General features: G+C 36.0%; 1 protein-coding gene across 4 annotated transcripts; it reads right to left on the bottom strand.

Annotated features, from left to right (window-relative positions):
• Positions 1 to 54: 54 nt before the first annotated feature.
• lhx2b (LIM homeobox 2b) lies at positions 55 to 8,498 on the bottom strand. 4 transcript variants are annotated; one of them, XM_055168690.2, is made up of 6 exons: positions 7,956 to 8,498; positions 7,553 to 7,715; positions 6,060 to 6,262; positions 4,995 to 5,365; positions 1,762 to 1,967; positions 55 to 345 (listed from the first exon to the last, which is right to left on the bottom strand). In XM_055168690.2, the coding sequence occupies exons 2-6, from the start codon at positions 7,670 to 7,672 to the stop codon at positions 55 to 57; spliced, it is 1,191 nt and encodes a 396-aa protein (XP_055024665.1). In that variant the 5' UTR covers positions 7,673 to 7,715; positions 7,956 to 8,498. The 4 variants fall into 4 exon arrangements, with proteins under 4 accessions (XP_055024665.1, XP_055024663.1, XP_055024664.1 ...); XM_055168688.2 differs by having other exon boundaries at positions 7,553 to 8,498; XM_055168689.2 differs by having other exon boundaries at positions 4,995 to 5,362; positions 7,553 to 8,498.
• Between the last annotated feature and the right edge of the window lie 4,723 nt (positions 8,499 to 13,221).

Below are 13,221 nucleotides of genomic sequence, written 5' to 3'. Positions count from 1 at the left end.
GACTTCACAGGAAGCAGGTGTCTGTGTGCTCGCGTGTCCTCTGAATGATCATCATCAGAAAAGGCTGGTCAACGTGCTTTGCGAGGGACTTCGGCATTCGTGAACGTCCAGGCTGCCTGGCACAGAGGTCAGTACAGATGTGACGGTTGGCATGGTTGGGTTCGTAAGGTCTGTAAGGGTGGTGGGGGTACTTGACGGACTCATGGAGGCATTGGAAATCTCTGAGGCAGGTCCAGAGGGTGTTCCTCCAGGCAGGGTCGACCCGTCCGAGGCCTTGTCCACACCTGTGTTCTCCTGACGGAGAAGGTTCCTTCTGAACTTGGCCCGAGCGTTCTGGAACCAGACCTGTATTGCAGGAAGATGTGACATAATAGCGCTGGTTAGAGTTGAATCCATAAAGGAGAGAAACGTGTGAAAATGTTGTGATACACAGGGGACAGACATTTGTCTCATCAAAGCTTCGTGACGGCTTTGTTTTTCGGCAATGATAATTAACGCTTTGAGATTGCATTCTTGGTTTCTGCTCGTAAATATATTTTCTCTATTTCGTTTTTGTTGTCTTTGGTCCCCTGATTGCTGTGCCGGAGCATTTACAAGCCAACTGCGTTTAGTTTTTCCTGGTTTTGATAATGGCTGACAAACATATGAGCTTATTATTTGCAGATTTGATCTAAATTGCAAACTTTATTTACAGAAGAGATGCAACAATATTACAATTTTTCCACTGATAGCTGATTATTCAGAGTGACATCTGCCGATACCGATAGTTTGGTGGTTTTATACCACGGGTCTGTTGAATGCTGCATTCTGATTGGCTGAGAAATGTTCTTTGGGTGTTGATTATTTTTCTGTAAATCGCACACCTAACTTGTCAAATGTCTTAAAAATAGGCACCAGAGCAATGTTTGTGGTAACCGTGGTATAAGCGGAATAATTGACTCCAGTCCCTTGAACTATAAGAAAATAATGCACACCTGCGGTGTAACGGCACTCCGCCTCGCGTCGTGCCGCATTACCACCTTGGTGTGCATTATTTTCTTATAATTCAATGGCCCGTCGTCAATTATTCCTTACATATTAACTTGCATTGAAATTCTGAAGACTATATTTTCTGAATGTTACTCATTCACATAATGACCATTAATATTGAACATTAAACTAGTGATGAGAGGATATATCGGCCATGTTTTTTTTTTACTATCGGCCGATAGTAAGAAAAATTGCTTTTATCGACCGATACCAATTATTGGCCGATATATCAGTGCATGTCTACAGTCTTAAAAGTGTTGGGTTGTTTTAACCCAGGGTTGGGTCACTATTGGACAGAACACACTGCTGGGTTAAAATGACCCAACTGCTGGGTTGTTTCCACTCATAACCTAGCAGCTGGGTTAAACAACCCAGCATTTATTTAGTGTTTAATTTAATTTAATGTTTTTATGTAATTCATTCAGATTTCTCTCTGTATCTCTTTTTACATTCCTCCTTTGAATATCAATGCATTAAGACTGAATGTGACTGTCATGCATATAAATTATATTTGGTTACAATTTTGATTCCTCTTAAGTTGGCGCTTAATACAGAACACTTTTCTGTATTTGCACTGCAGGAAAGTGTAGCTATAGTGATACACCGAACTGTTTTTGACAAAATGATGTAGATGAATATGAAAACATAACGTTAACATCTCAAGCTTGTTGCAAGATTACATTTATAGCAGCAAGCCAAAACCATTTTGCTAATTGGAAGGAGATTTCTGACCTGTAGCACACGCTTGGTTAGTCCTGTTTTCTGGGCCAACTGCTTCAGGTCCTTGGCATCAGGATTGTGATTTATGGCGAAATAAGACTTCATGGTCCTTAGCTGATGGTGTTTAAAAGAGGTTCTCATGCGTTTGGTCTTCTGGTTGGTGCTGTATTGAGAGTCTCTGTCCATTGGATCTCCATCATTCTCATTGCAGCTCAAAGCTGTTTGAATTGAAACACATTAAGTAGACATTAGCTACAAAATAAATATGCTTTCTATTTATTTATGCATTGAAAACATTTTGGTTCATGTTTTTAATGCATCAATGGAGAATCATATGCAGTTGTAATTTAATGGGTTTCTAGTAAGTTTCTTTATTGAGCTAACAATAAAAATACAGCGTGAGAGTCAGATGGCTCAGTGTTTCATCATATAATGAAACGGTCTGGAGGTGTTCTCCCCTCGTATTTTGCTGTGTCTTTATGGCAATCCAGAAATGCATTTAGTCTTGAATTTAGGCTGAATAACAAAAAAGCCGGAGCACAATGATGTTGCTGTGTTGGCAAGTTACTGCATATATAATAATCTGCACTATGATGTGGCCTTAAATCATATTGTGTTTTTCTTTCTTTAGAAAGAAAAAAATCTGATTCTGAACACAATAAACATATTCTTGTAACTACAATATGGTTGTATTTGTAATGTAATTCGTATTCCCTAACATGAACTAACAATGAACAATACTTCTACAGCATTTATTCATCTTAATTCATGGTAATTTTGCTAATTCATTTTTAAGATCAAAAGTTGTATCTCTAAATATTTGTTAATGTTCAATGAACTAACATGAACAATTGTATTGGCATTAACTAACATTAAGTTTAATAAAAGCTGGAAAAACTAGTTTATGCATTTACTAATGGTAACAAATACAGCCTTATTGTAAAGTGTTACCCATGTTCTTATTCAGCAGTATAAGCTTTATGAAATATTTGTTTTGCATCATACCAATCTGATTATTTTCACTTTTAAAATGTGAACTTCATTTTTTTTCTACATTCAAAAAACATCCTTTCCTTGAGTATCCTTATAGCACTAAAATATTTGGCCATTTCAGAGCAGTGCAAAATGCCCCCTGCAAATGGACATATGAATCTTTCTGTTTATAAAATGACTGTTGAATTTATTGTAAAATAGCCCACAGCATTCATCGTTGGGCACGAGTGTTTAGGAGATAGGGCCTTCTCAATGTGTCAGAAATGTGTTTGCGCCAGTTCCACATTCTTGGCAGAAGTTTATGTGTTGCTAGACGCATGACAGTTCGAAATTATGTTTTCTCTGACAACTACAAATATTAGTCATTGAAAATCGTCTGATCAACACTTCAGATAATTAACCTTGAAGGCTTACAACGCTACACATGGTGAACAAATGTTTCCTCCTGACAGAAATATGGTCATTGAGAAATACTGTTACCTTTACTATGATAGATGTCAAAAACAATTATCTCTAACACAGAATTATTCATCTGCACGTGTTAACTCTATTATTGAATCTTTTTATTGTTTATCATTTTTCAAGGTTTTTTATTTTATTTGTGCTGTTGTTTATAGTGTGATCTGATGGGGGCAGCAATGATCTGAAAGCAGAGAGAGACTTTATAGTTCATTCACTCTATAACACTTCGGTATTGTTATATGGTTGTGAATAGTTGATCTGATTTTGTTTTTTTAAGTACCTTTTAACTTTTCGTTTTTAATCTATGTAATAAGAGGTAATCCACAATTTAATGATTAACTGTAACAAACGAAAGATCCAAGAAAACAGCGTTAACAAAAATACCAAAGTTCGCGTGTAATAAAAGTAATAAAAGCAACAACATTACATGTTTTCCTGCGAAATTACCACTCAAAAATACAACAACAATATAAAAATAATAATATACATTTTATATTTAGAGTTTCTGACACAAAATAACTTGACGATCTCAGAAACGATGTTTGCATTTTAAAACGTTTAAATTATATTTTCGTCGGAAATAAGAAATCTAATTTGCTTCTCGCTTTATTCAAGTCAGACTTGAACATAGATTTTCTATATGTCACTTCAAAAAATTAAACGACTATATCTTTAAACCAAAACAATTTCTGATCTTTTTATAGCACATGAAGAAACATTAAGAGTAATGGTAAAGTAATGGTAAATTAATTTGTTAGTCTGCTTGGAAAAGTTTCACGTGCTCTCTTTCTCACTCTCTCACTCACATACACACTCTCTCTCTCTCTGACACACACATCATCCCTCCCTCTTTCTTTTTCTTTTTTTCGTTCTTTCTTTCTTTTCTACTTTCTTTTCTGTTTAATCTTCTGAAAGTCTCGACTAGCATCTAAGCTATTTTCCACTTGTCAGCCCCTGTAGTCGTCATCATTCCTCTGTTTGGTCCTCGAGCAGGGGCCCAAATGCCCCGCTGAGGGGCCCGAAATGCCCGAGCGAATGAGTCACGTTGTTCAACACAAACTCAAGTGTTTGGCAGAAATCTGTGATGTGTATGGATTGTCTTAAATAAGTGAACCATAGCGCATTATTCGTGCAGTTTTATTTACATTACAAATACCTCAAGAAAATAACGGAGATTAACGTAAAATAACTTTAAACACATATTTGTTGTTTTTTTACGTTATTTTATAAGGATAAGGCTAAATCGCCCTACATGTAACAATGGATAAGACATAAAGAAAAATATAGCAAATAGAGTAATTAAAAGTCCTTAATAAAATAATAATACGTCTTGTTTTAGTAAACTTAAATACTTTTAAATGATTCGCCTATTTAAGCCTGATTTTATTTAATTTTTTTGTTAAGTATATTATTTAAAAGAGCTGATTAAAATCATATTCATGTTTTTATTAGCCTGAGGTGATTAGATGTCAGTTTATTAAATCGATGCCACATTCAATTATTCATGTAATTATCTCATAACAGTCTAAAAACAACTTTCTGCTTTGGCGGTGAAAGTAGCATATATATTTTGTCTTGCCCTTCAAAGTCAATAAAACTTTAGTTTATTTAACCTAAAATATTAAAATATCGCAGAACGCTTAAAAGTACAGTAAGCAAATAACTATCAACAATACCAACGAAAACATTGCCATGTGTTCTTAAGCAAAAGTTGTGAGGGTCGATTTATGGTTGACTCAATAACAGGCATTTCAGATAGGAAATCCAAAAACAGGATGTGAGGTTCTTACCTGCGTTGTACGCCGCTAAGTCTGCTCCGGGCCCCGGGCTCTTTCTCTTTCTCGGTCGGCCCTTCTGTACCGTGTTCACGCCGTTATAATAAGAAAGTCCTAGAGGTCCCGTGCTGCCCAGTCCTTTATTAGGCGTTACATCCGTGTGATTGAAATGCGTGGGGAAGTCTCCCTGGATGAGCGTTTCAAAGTGTAGCCTGCAGTACACTAGACTGTCTTTCATGCCGAAGTGGTCCCCAGTCGTCAGCATTTTGTTGCACGTCGTGCAGGTGAAACAGTTCAAGTGGTACACCAAATCCCTGGCCCTCATGACCATTTCCGAGGCCGAGATCCCGAGGTGGCACCGGGCACATCTCTGCACCGAAAACCTTCTGCGGGAGAACAGAGCAATTGTGACCCTTCAGCACACTTCAAAACCGAACGTGAATACAACACATTAAATGCTTTGCATAAATAAATACTGACTATTGTTGATGGGAAATGATCGAATGCACGTGCAGTGTTTTGATATCTGGCCCTATGTAAATATTCTGACGTGCATGATGCATTAGCTCATTCAGTGTCGTCAATAATTATGTCTCCAATAATGACTAAATAACCTACAATTGAGACTGTCACGTGCCATAGTCTAATTGAAAATGGTAATGGGTTAAACGTGTACTTATATGATTATCTTAATGGGCCTTACTTGATTTATAAATGATATAATGGCATACAAAAGCACTGTAGGTTCAGAAAAATACCAACTCAACATTAAACACGGTAGTTTTTCTATAAATAATGCTTTTCTTTTTTCGAACAGATCGTTTAATTCGTTAAATTGTATAATTTGGCGTCCAAATAATAAACTACAAGAATTATGTTATGCATTTATGTTTTGTTTTCTTAGTTTAATAGATTATATTTATACAAATGAAATACGTTTGGCAAACAAATAATGTCGATAATGAATGTATTAAATTGTCAAACAACACGAGTTATTGCGGTATTTTAACAAAACGATCAGCTATAGCCTACTTCAGTACAGCTCTTGAGGTCATGCACCTGGATGTGTGTTTTGCACACCTGTAATAATCCTCTTTGCAGTAGATGCTTCCATCTTTGCTGAAGCAGGTGAGCTCAGACTCCAGGTTTAGTTTACACTCACAGCACTTCAGACAGCGCATGTGCCACTGTTTATCCACGGCGAGCAGGTAATAGCGATCCGAGATCTTTCCTCCACAGCCCGCACACAAAGCCACCCGATCCCCGCTGATGGAGGGCATATTCTGCAGAAATACACATGGACTCAGTAAAGACCTAAACCCAAACACAAGTCTCACACAAACACTATTTTACTCCAGCACTCATTTCTGTTATACAAATGCATGGGAATTAGTAACAAATAAATATTTGAAGTGAGTATAGGTGCAATACTTGGTTTAGCCCAAACACTAATTTAAATAAAATCTTATTTAAAAAAAATATTAGTGTTTATCACTAATGTTCAGAATGGGGTGGTGTAATATCTAATTCACAATCCATGTGCTTGAGCAACAGTGGACTGTATAAGAATAGAAATTTTAACTACTTTTTCGTTCAATAAAATATTGATATTTAATATGAAATGACAAATATAAATATATTTGCAATAATACAATTTAACATAGTTTAAAAAATAAAATAAGAAAGACATTTAAAGAACTCTGAACGCAAATCGCCCGCGGTCCTTTATTAATGTTTTTTTTACCATTGTCTGCATTTTGGGCTGCAGTATAAATTAAACTGTTAATCATCCTTAAGCATCACAGCTGCCAAACAAACTGATAAATTTATGTTATTTCCAGACTATAAACTGTAAAGGTTTAGCATTATATTTTATAGTTACTAACAAACATTAAGACTCAAAAAGATGTCAATTTGTTAAGTTTAAGTTCTATTTTTTGTGTGTACCTTCTCATTGTAATTAATTCTACTTTGTAGATAAATTAAAACACAGAATGTCAATTTTAAAATGATAGTAAGGTTTCATTATTGAGCTTCACATTTATTTATAAAACTCATATTGTTTGTGCAGCAAAAATAGCAAAACTTAAATTTACTGATATGATGTGTATTTTAACAAACGATATTTTTCATAGAATAATACAATCAGTAAAAGCAACTAAAATAGTTTGCAACTAACATTTACTCGCTGTCAATGTTTAAAATTAAATACTTTTCAGGTCGCTAATGTCAAATTAATTTACTTTTAAATGTTTTTGTAAAATCTTTTATTGTCAAAATTAAATAAGACTTTTTGTCGCAAGAACAAACTTAAAACGAATCGAATGCATTTATCGTATCTCGTAGGTTTATTTGACTATTTGGAATACAGCCGTGACAAAAGACCACAAGCAATGCATTGAATAACAGGCCTGTAATTTTGGCTTCACAAAAGTTTGAAGTTTGTTTCAATAAACAAGATCGAAATCACGTCTCTGAGCCTCTATATCACTGTCTGAATAACGGTTCAGTTAACATGGGCTATCAGAATTTTCAGGCAAGCGCCTGGAGCGAGAGGCATGGCTTTCTCCTACCGTCTCTGTTTCCCCCATATCTATGGCCGAGCTGATAGTCGCCGAATCGCTCTTTCCTCTTCGCTCCATTTCTTCCATAACACCATGCATCTCGCCTCCAGGCAAACCGTGGAAAAGCATCGTTGCCGCAGATGAGACCGAATAGCACGTGCTTCCGTCAGATCTGCAACCCAAGATTTCCGTGAGACGCACTTCTAGGTCTGTGCAGTTCATATGACCTCTCTCTTTCATTAAAGAAATCCCGTTTGGAGGATCTGATCGAGCTAATCGTTATTCGTTTATCAAGACTGTCAGCTCCGGATGCATTGAATGCAATAATTTCTCAGAGCGCAAAACATGCAGCAGGTAGAGATAGTATTGGTGTTGTAACCTATGTGAGCATTCCAGAGCTTTGAGCACATACCAGCTACTGATGCCCCCTCTACATGTGCAACACTGGACCCTCCTATTTCTTCGTGAGTAACTTTCTGTTACCACATTTAGGACATGCATTTGTCAGTGTTAGATCTCAATAGTTTTTCAATCTTCTCTTGTCTCGTCAGAAATCAGTCTTGGTCTGTTGCCACACAGGAAAAAATCCGACGTTGCATCACCGAAGAATAAAAAAAATATAATCCCGAAATGCCTGGGAAACGACTAAATGACGATAGAGATCGTGTAAGTGATTATATATTCATTCTCGTCTCTTCAGTTCCTTCACGACAGTTTGTTATGACGCGCGCGCGCAAAGCGTCCAACTTCAGCAGGCTTCAGCTTGGATGCGCAGGAAACGCTACTAACTCAATGGTTTTAATAAATGAGATGTCGTATGTTGTATTTTCTGTTGTTGTTCGTCCAGCATGCAGTAACCTCAGCGTGTAGGTAATTGAGGAGGAGGTGGAGTTGAGGACACTTTTGGTTTGTATAATCCAGTGAGGCAGTGAGGTATAGGCTGATCCAACCTCCCTGTGCTCTTCCCTCTCCAAACGCACGCAAACCCAACGCGCCTTTTCTACCGGGACTTTTACGTCACGCCGTTTCATTCGTGATTATTGGCTGTTCGAACTCCTGATAGACTCGGGTATCGAATTGTTGCGGAGATTTTTGTCAACTGGACTGAAATGTCATGGTAACTCCAGACTTCCTAAAATACACATTTATGTATTAATGCCGTCATATTTAAAAAATAATTACTTCTTTAGACACAAATATTTTTTTTGTAAATGTTGATTACATGATTGTAAATTAATTTGTTTGTATAGACATTGTAAATGCATTGAAAGTAATTAATTCACTTTTCATTCGTCTGTGAATCTAAATCGCTTTTCTTTATCGATTGTTGATGTTAAACATCTTATCTTTGACTGTTTAACTTGTAGCGATTCAGATGAAGTGTGACTTCATAAAAACGATGCAGATGCAATGTGACGATAAAAAAATCTCTTCTTTTAAAGTACTAGGCTGATTGGTCTTCGGATTGATCTGTTTCAGCAGACAAGCTGCTCGGGTATAATACGGCACCAGACCCGGGCAGACCCCCGGTCAGACCCTTGTGACTGAGTGAAACAAAAGAAGAGCGGAATATACTTCACACTCCTGACAGCATTCAATTTACTTTTACAGAAATGACTGAGAAGTCCAATTAACGTCAGAGAGATAGCTGTTTTTTAAATCTAACACATTTTTGTCCTATTTAAATGATAAGGTTTGAAAATCTTATACAAAAGTTTAAAAATAAAAAATATATATTTTAATGTACATGGATTACCTCATATTTTGGGTATTTTCCAGGCCACCAGCTCAATGACTTTTTAAAAATGTACGTCTTTTTGCAGACATTCTGTAAAATGTAAGAACAGTTATATTGACCAAATATCTTAAAATGCATTCGCTGATTTATTAATGTTTAACGTCTTTCTTTTCTCTCTTGTCTTTCTTTAAAAATCTCCATGATGTGGGTGTTTGGAAAGCAGAGACAACCCTCACAATGAATATCTTGGGTCATTTATTATTAATGGCCGTACTCTTTTGTACTTCATATGGACTGCTGTGAGCCACTGCTTCCAAATCCCAATAGCCCATATATTTATTTTACCTTTGCATGCATCCAACATAATAGGTGGTGATTCCAACTACGCAAAGAGTGAGATCTGTCAGTGGTTAAAGAAGGATGGTAAATTAACAGACTTATCAAAGTTTACGAAAATTAAACGTTACTTTAAATTATGCGTTTATATAAAGTTTAACATTATTAAGCCTTCAGTTTTGCTTTCAATTACTCTTATTTTTTTCTTTTTATTGTTTTGTTTACTTTTGTTTTTAATGTAAGAATTCATAATGCACTTTTAATTGGCGCTCTGAACTTAATTGGCGAGTCAGTATTAATTTCGGGCCCTGGAGAGCAGCAGACCTCAGGAAAAAGCCAGTGGGAGGAACGGAGGCCCCACGTGACTCGTGTAAAGAAATAGTCATGATTGTTCGCCTAAAAATGATCAATTGATTTTTGAGTGGCACTATGGGCAGAGTTAACACAGCATTTATACTCTCTAAGGAACTGACTTTAATGCTATTTGAAATGAACAGGGACTTCTCAGTGAGCTGAGGTTTCACAAAATGATGAAACGTTTGCAATTCTGTTAAATGTTTAATATTAAATAAAAAAGATTTACAGAATAAGCTTTTAAAGATCGGATAGGATGCTATCGGTTTTCCCATTGCGTTGATGCTCAGAGACACATTTGGCGACTTGCACATAAAAAATTAAAAACAAAAAATCTGAAAATCTCTTTAATTTATTTCCAATACCTTTATGAACATTTTGCACGTGTACATTTAACAGTAATAACTACAAGACCTAAACGCTGCCCTTAAAATATTGCACCTTAAAATTTTTAAAAAGGTTCAGGGAAGAGCTCGCTAGGTAAATACTTGAATTTTTTTATATATTTAATTCTCCAAAAACGCCTGCATGTTTAAATATCAAAATTAATTGTGACACATTATCAGCTCTGTGACATAAACAGACACCTGGCTTTATGACAAGACCACGAGTCTAAATAAAGTAACAGGCGCTCATTAGAAATGCCACCTTGTTTATGTGCATAATAAGGTGTAGAGCTGTATAGTAGCTACTGTATTTTAAAAAATTGTCACTACCTAATATGTGGATGAGTGTATGAAAAATAAAAGGAAATTCCCAAAATTTGTACTGGATGACTTGGGTCAATCAAAACGTTTAAGAGAAAAAATATATTAATGGGTTAAAACCGTAATTATAGACTATTCCTGAGTGACGTTTTGCCAAATTCTGCACGTTTGTTATAAATAAAAAATACATCTGCATAATGGAGGATTAATAGATGGACATGCAAGGGAAAACAGCAGGATGCCCCCACTATCCTGCGTGGTTGCCAATACTGCGAATAGGAATTCCTATGATCAAAAACGACTGAAATATGCTGGAAATGTATAAACTGACAAAAACATTTAGGTTATTAAAATGAAAAACAACGGAAATGCGTTCCGTTCTAAAAATACGGACTGATCTGAGCTGCCACGAAAGAAACAGGTGCAGCTGCATGTAGAGTGACAAATATATCAGTGATGTATAACAATTTGCCACAGAGATTGTGACCTATTAAGAATATCTTAGCAGTATAATCTTAGCTTATATTTGTAGGGGTGTATTAGACAGATAGTCTATTAATAAAAGTACCCTCAGCATTGAAGGGCAGGCGATAATATTAAAGTTTTATTGCACAAATATGAAAAGGCATGTTAAGCTCCCAAATCCTTATGCAAATGAAATCCTGTATAATACCCTTAATTGAATACATGCATATTTATAAATGTGCGCTCACTGTCTAGAATAATGTTGGCTTATACATTAAACATTTTAGTGCGGGATATCTAAAGGCGTGTGTGAAATATGATATTTCATGAATGTGTTAAATTAAAAGGAAAAAATGTAAAGGACAAAATGCAGACACTCTAAACCTAAATAGCACCTTTACCGTTCTGAGCACATAGGCTATGCTTTTAGTGTGCTGTTTTTCTTCACCTTTTTAGAATAGTCAGCATCTTTTTTTTAATTCAAGATTAAGGTTTGTCAGACGTCTAATTTCATAAACGTCTGCTTACTATTGTTCTATGTTTTTTTTTCAGTCAGATTCAATAGTGGGACCCCCGAATTGAATATGGTTTGTTCTTGAACACCGGGGAAACCGGCGCGTTTTGTCTGCCGTCTTTGTGCGTCTCCCCGTGATATTTCCCCCCATCGCGGATCAAACCGAGCGCGCCGCTCATATTTCTGCCATAAGATTTGGGGAACGAACAGAGCAACACTGCCTACCGGGTGAACGGATCGCTAATCTTTTACAGAGAACAGTGTAAGCTGGGCTTTATCTCACGTTTAATACTAGTGCTGGGATATTTGAGTCAATGATATAAAAATAAACAACACTCTAGTGTAAAATTGAAATTGAAATAAAAAGCATAGAACAGATAAAATGTTATAGACGGAAAGACTAAACAGAGTCAATAAAAAAGTCATCCCCAGACGTAATAGTTAAACTGGACCACATTTAGTGTTTTAATGTTGGTTTGCACTCAGGGCATATGTTGGCTTGTCCTACACGCGCGTTTGCCAGCTTTGATTTAAAGTGGAGGAATAGTGCTTTTTCTTGACCATTCTTTTAACCTATTAATGAGTTCAAGCTTTGCCCTTTACCTTCTGTCTGAATAAGATTCTTCCGATGAGGTGTGAGACCGGAAACTAGTAACAACTTCCTCATCATCGCACTGTTCCTCTGACATGAAGACAAGACTGATGCTGAGCTGTCGAGTAACGAGCCTTTAAATGTGTGTGTTGAAATAAAATGAAACTACAATGGAAATATGTAGATATTTAGGGTAATGTGATGTTTGATTTATTTTATAAAATAATCTAAAAACACAAAAAGTCAGATAACTTGGATTTTTCATTGAGAAACAGACTTGCTTAATAGTCTTTTGTTATGTGATAATAATAATCATAATAGTAAGAATATGAATTCGTTTCAAAACCTAAAAACATATATGCCTGAACAACAACAAATAATAATAGCTGTTTCACGGAGTTTATGAGAGGATATCTTCTCAAAGCTTTAAATAAGTCAAACCAACTTATTTTAACAACATTATATTAATAGATTGACATGTTAAAAGCTGGATTGGCATGGCAAGAAATGGATTAGCCTACTTTTTGGAAGCATCAAAGTATCGCGCGACTTGTATTAAACCTTTAATCACAAAAAATCCGGGTTTTTAACATTTTTTACATACATAAGTTGTAACAACCCAGCATTAAAAACAACCCAGCCTTTTTAAAGTGCATGAGAAATTGTGACATTAATAATGAAAATCAGTCTTCAAGGTCACTAATCAGGTATCGCGATACTACTTGCGAAAGCGCGCGCGAGTGGACGGCACCGTTAAGAAATCGCCTCAGAAATGTATCAACAAAAAATGACTTCAAAAGAAATGTTTAACTTCAAAAGGCAATTTTTAAAAACTGAGTGGTGGGCAACTTTACCAATTAGATGTGGGGTAAAATGGCCATTCTGCTCGGGCCCTCAGTCTCATTATACACTCACACATTTGGAGTTGATTATAGACTGACTAACTTCTGGTGTTAACATGTCAGTCTGGGG

The sequence above is a fragment of the Misgurnus anguillicaudatus genome, chromosome 5 (genome assembly GCF_027580225.2).
Source record: "Misgurnus anguillicaudatus chromosome 5, ASM2758022v2, whole genome shotgun sequence".
Taxonomy (NCBI): Eukaryota; Metazoa; Chordata; class Actinopteri; order Cypriniformes; family Cobitidae; genus Misgurnus; species Misgurnus anguillicaudatus.
The sequence above is the reverse complement of the archived record's forward strand: the minus strand, read 5'-3'. Positions and strand labels throughout refer to the sequence as shown.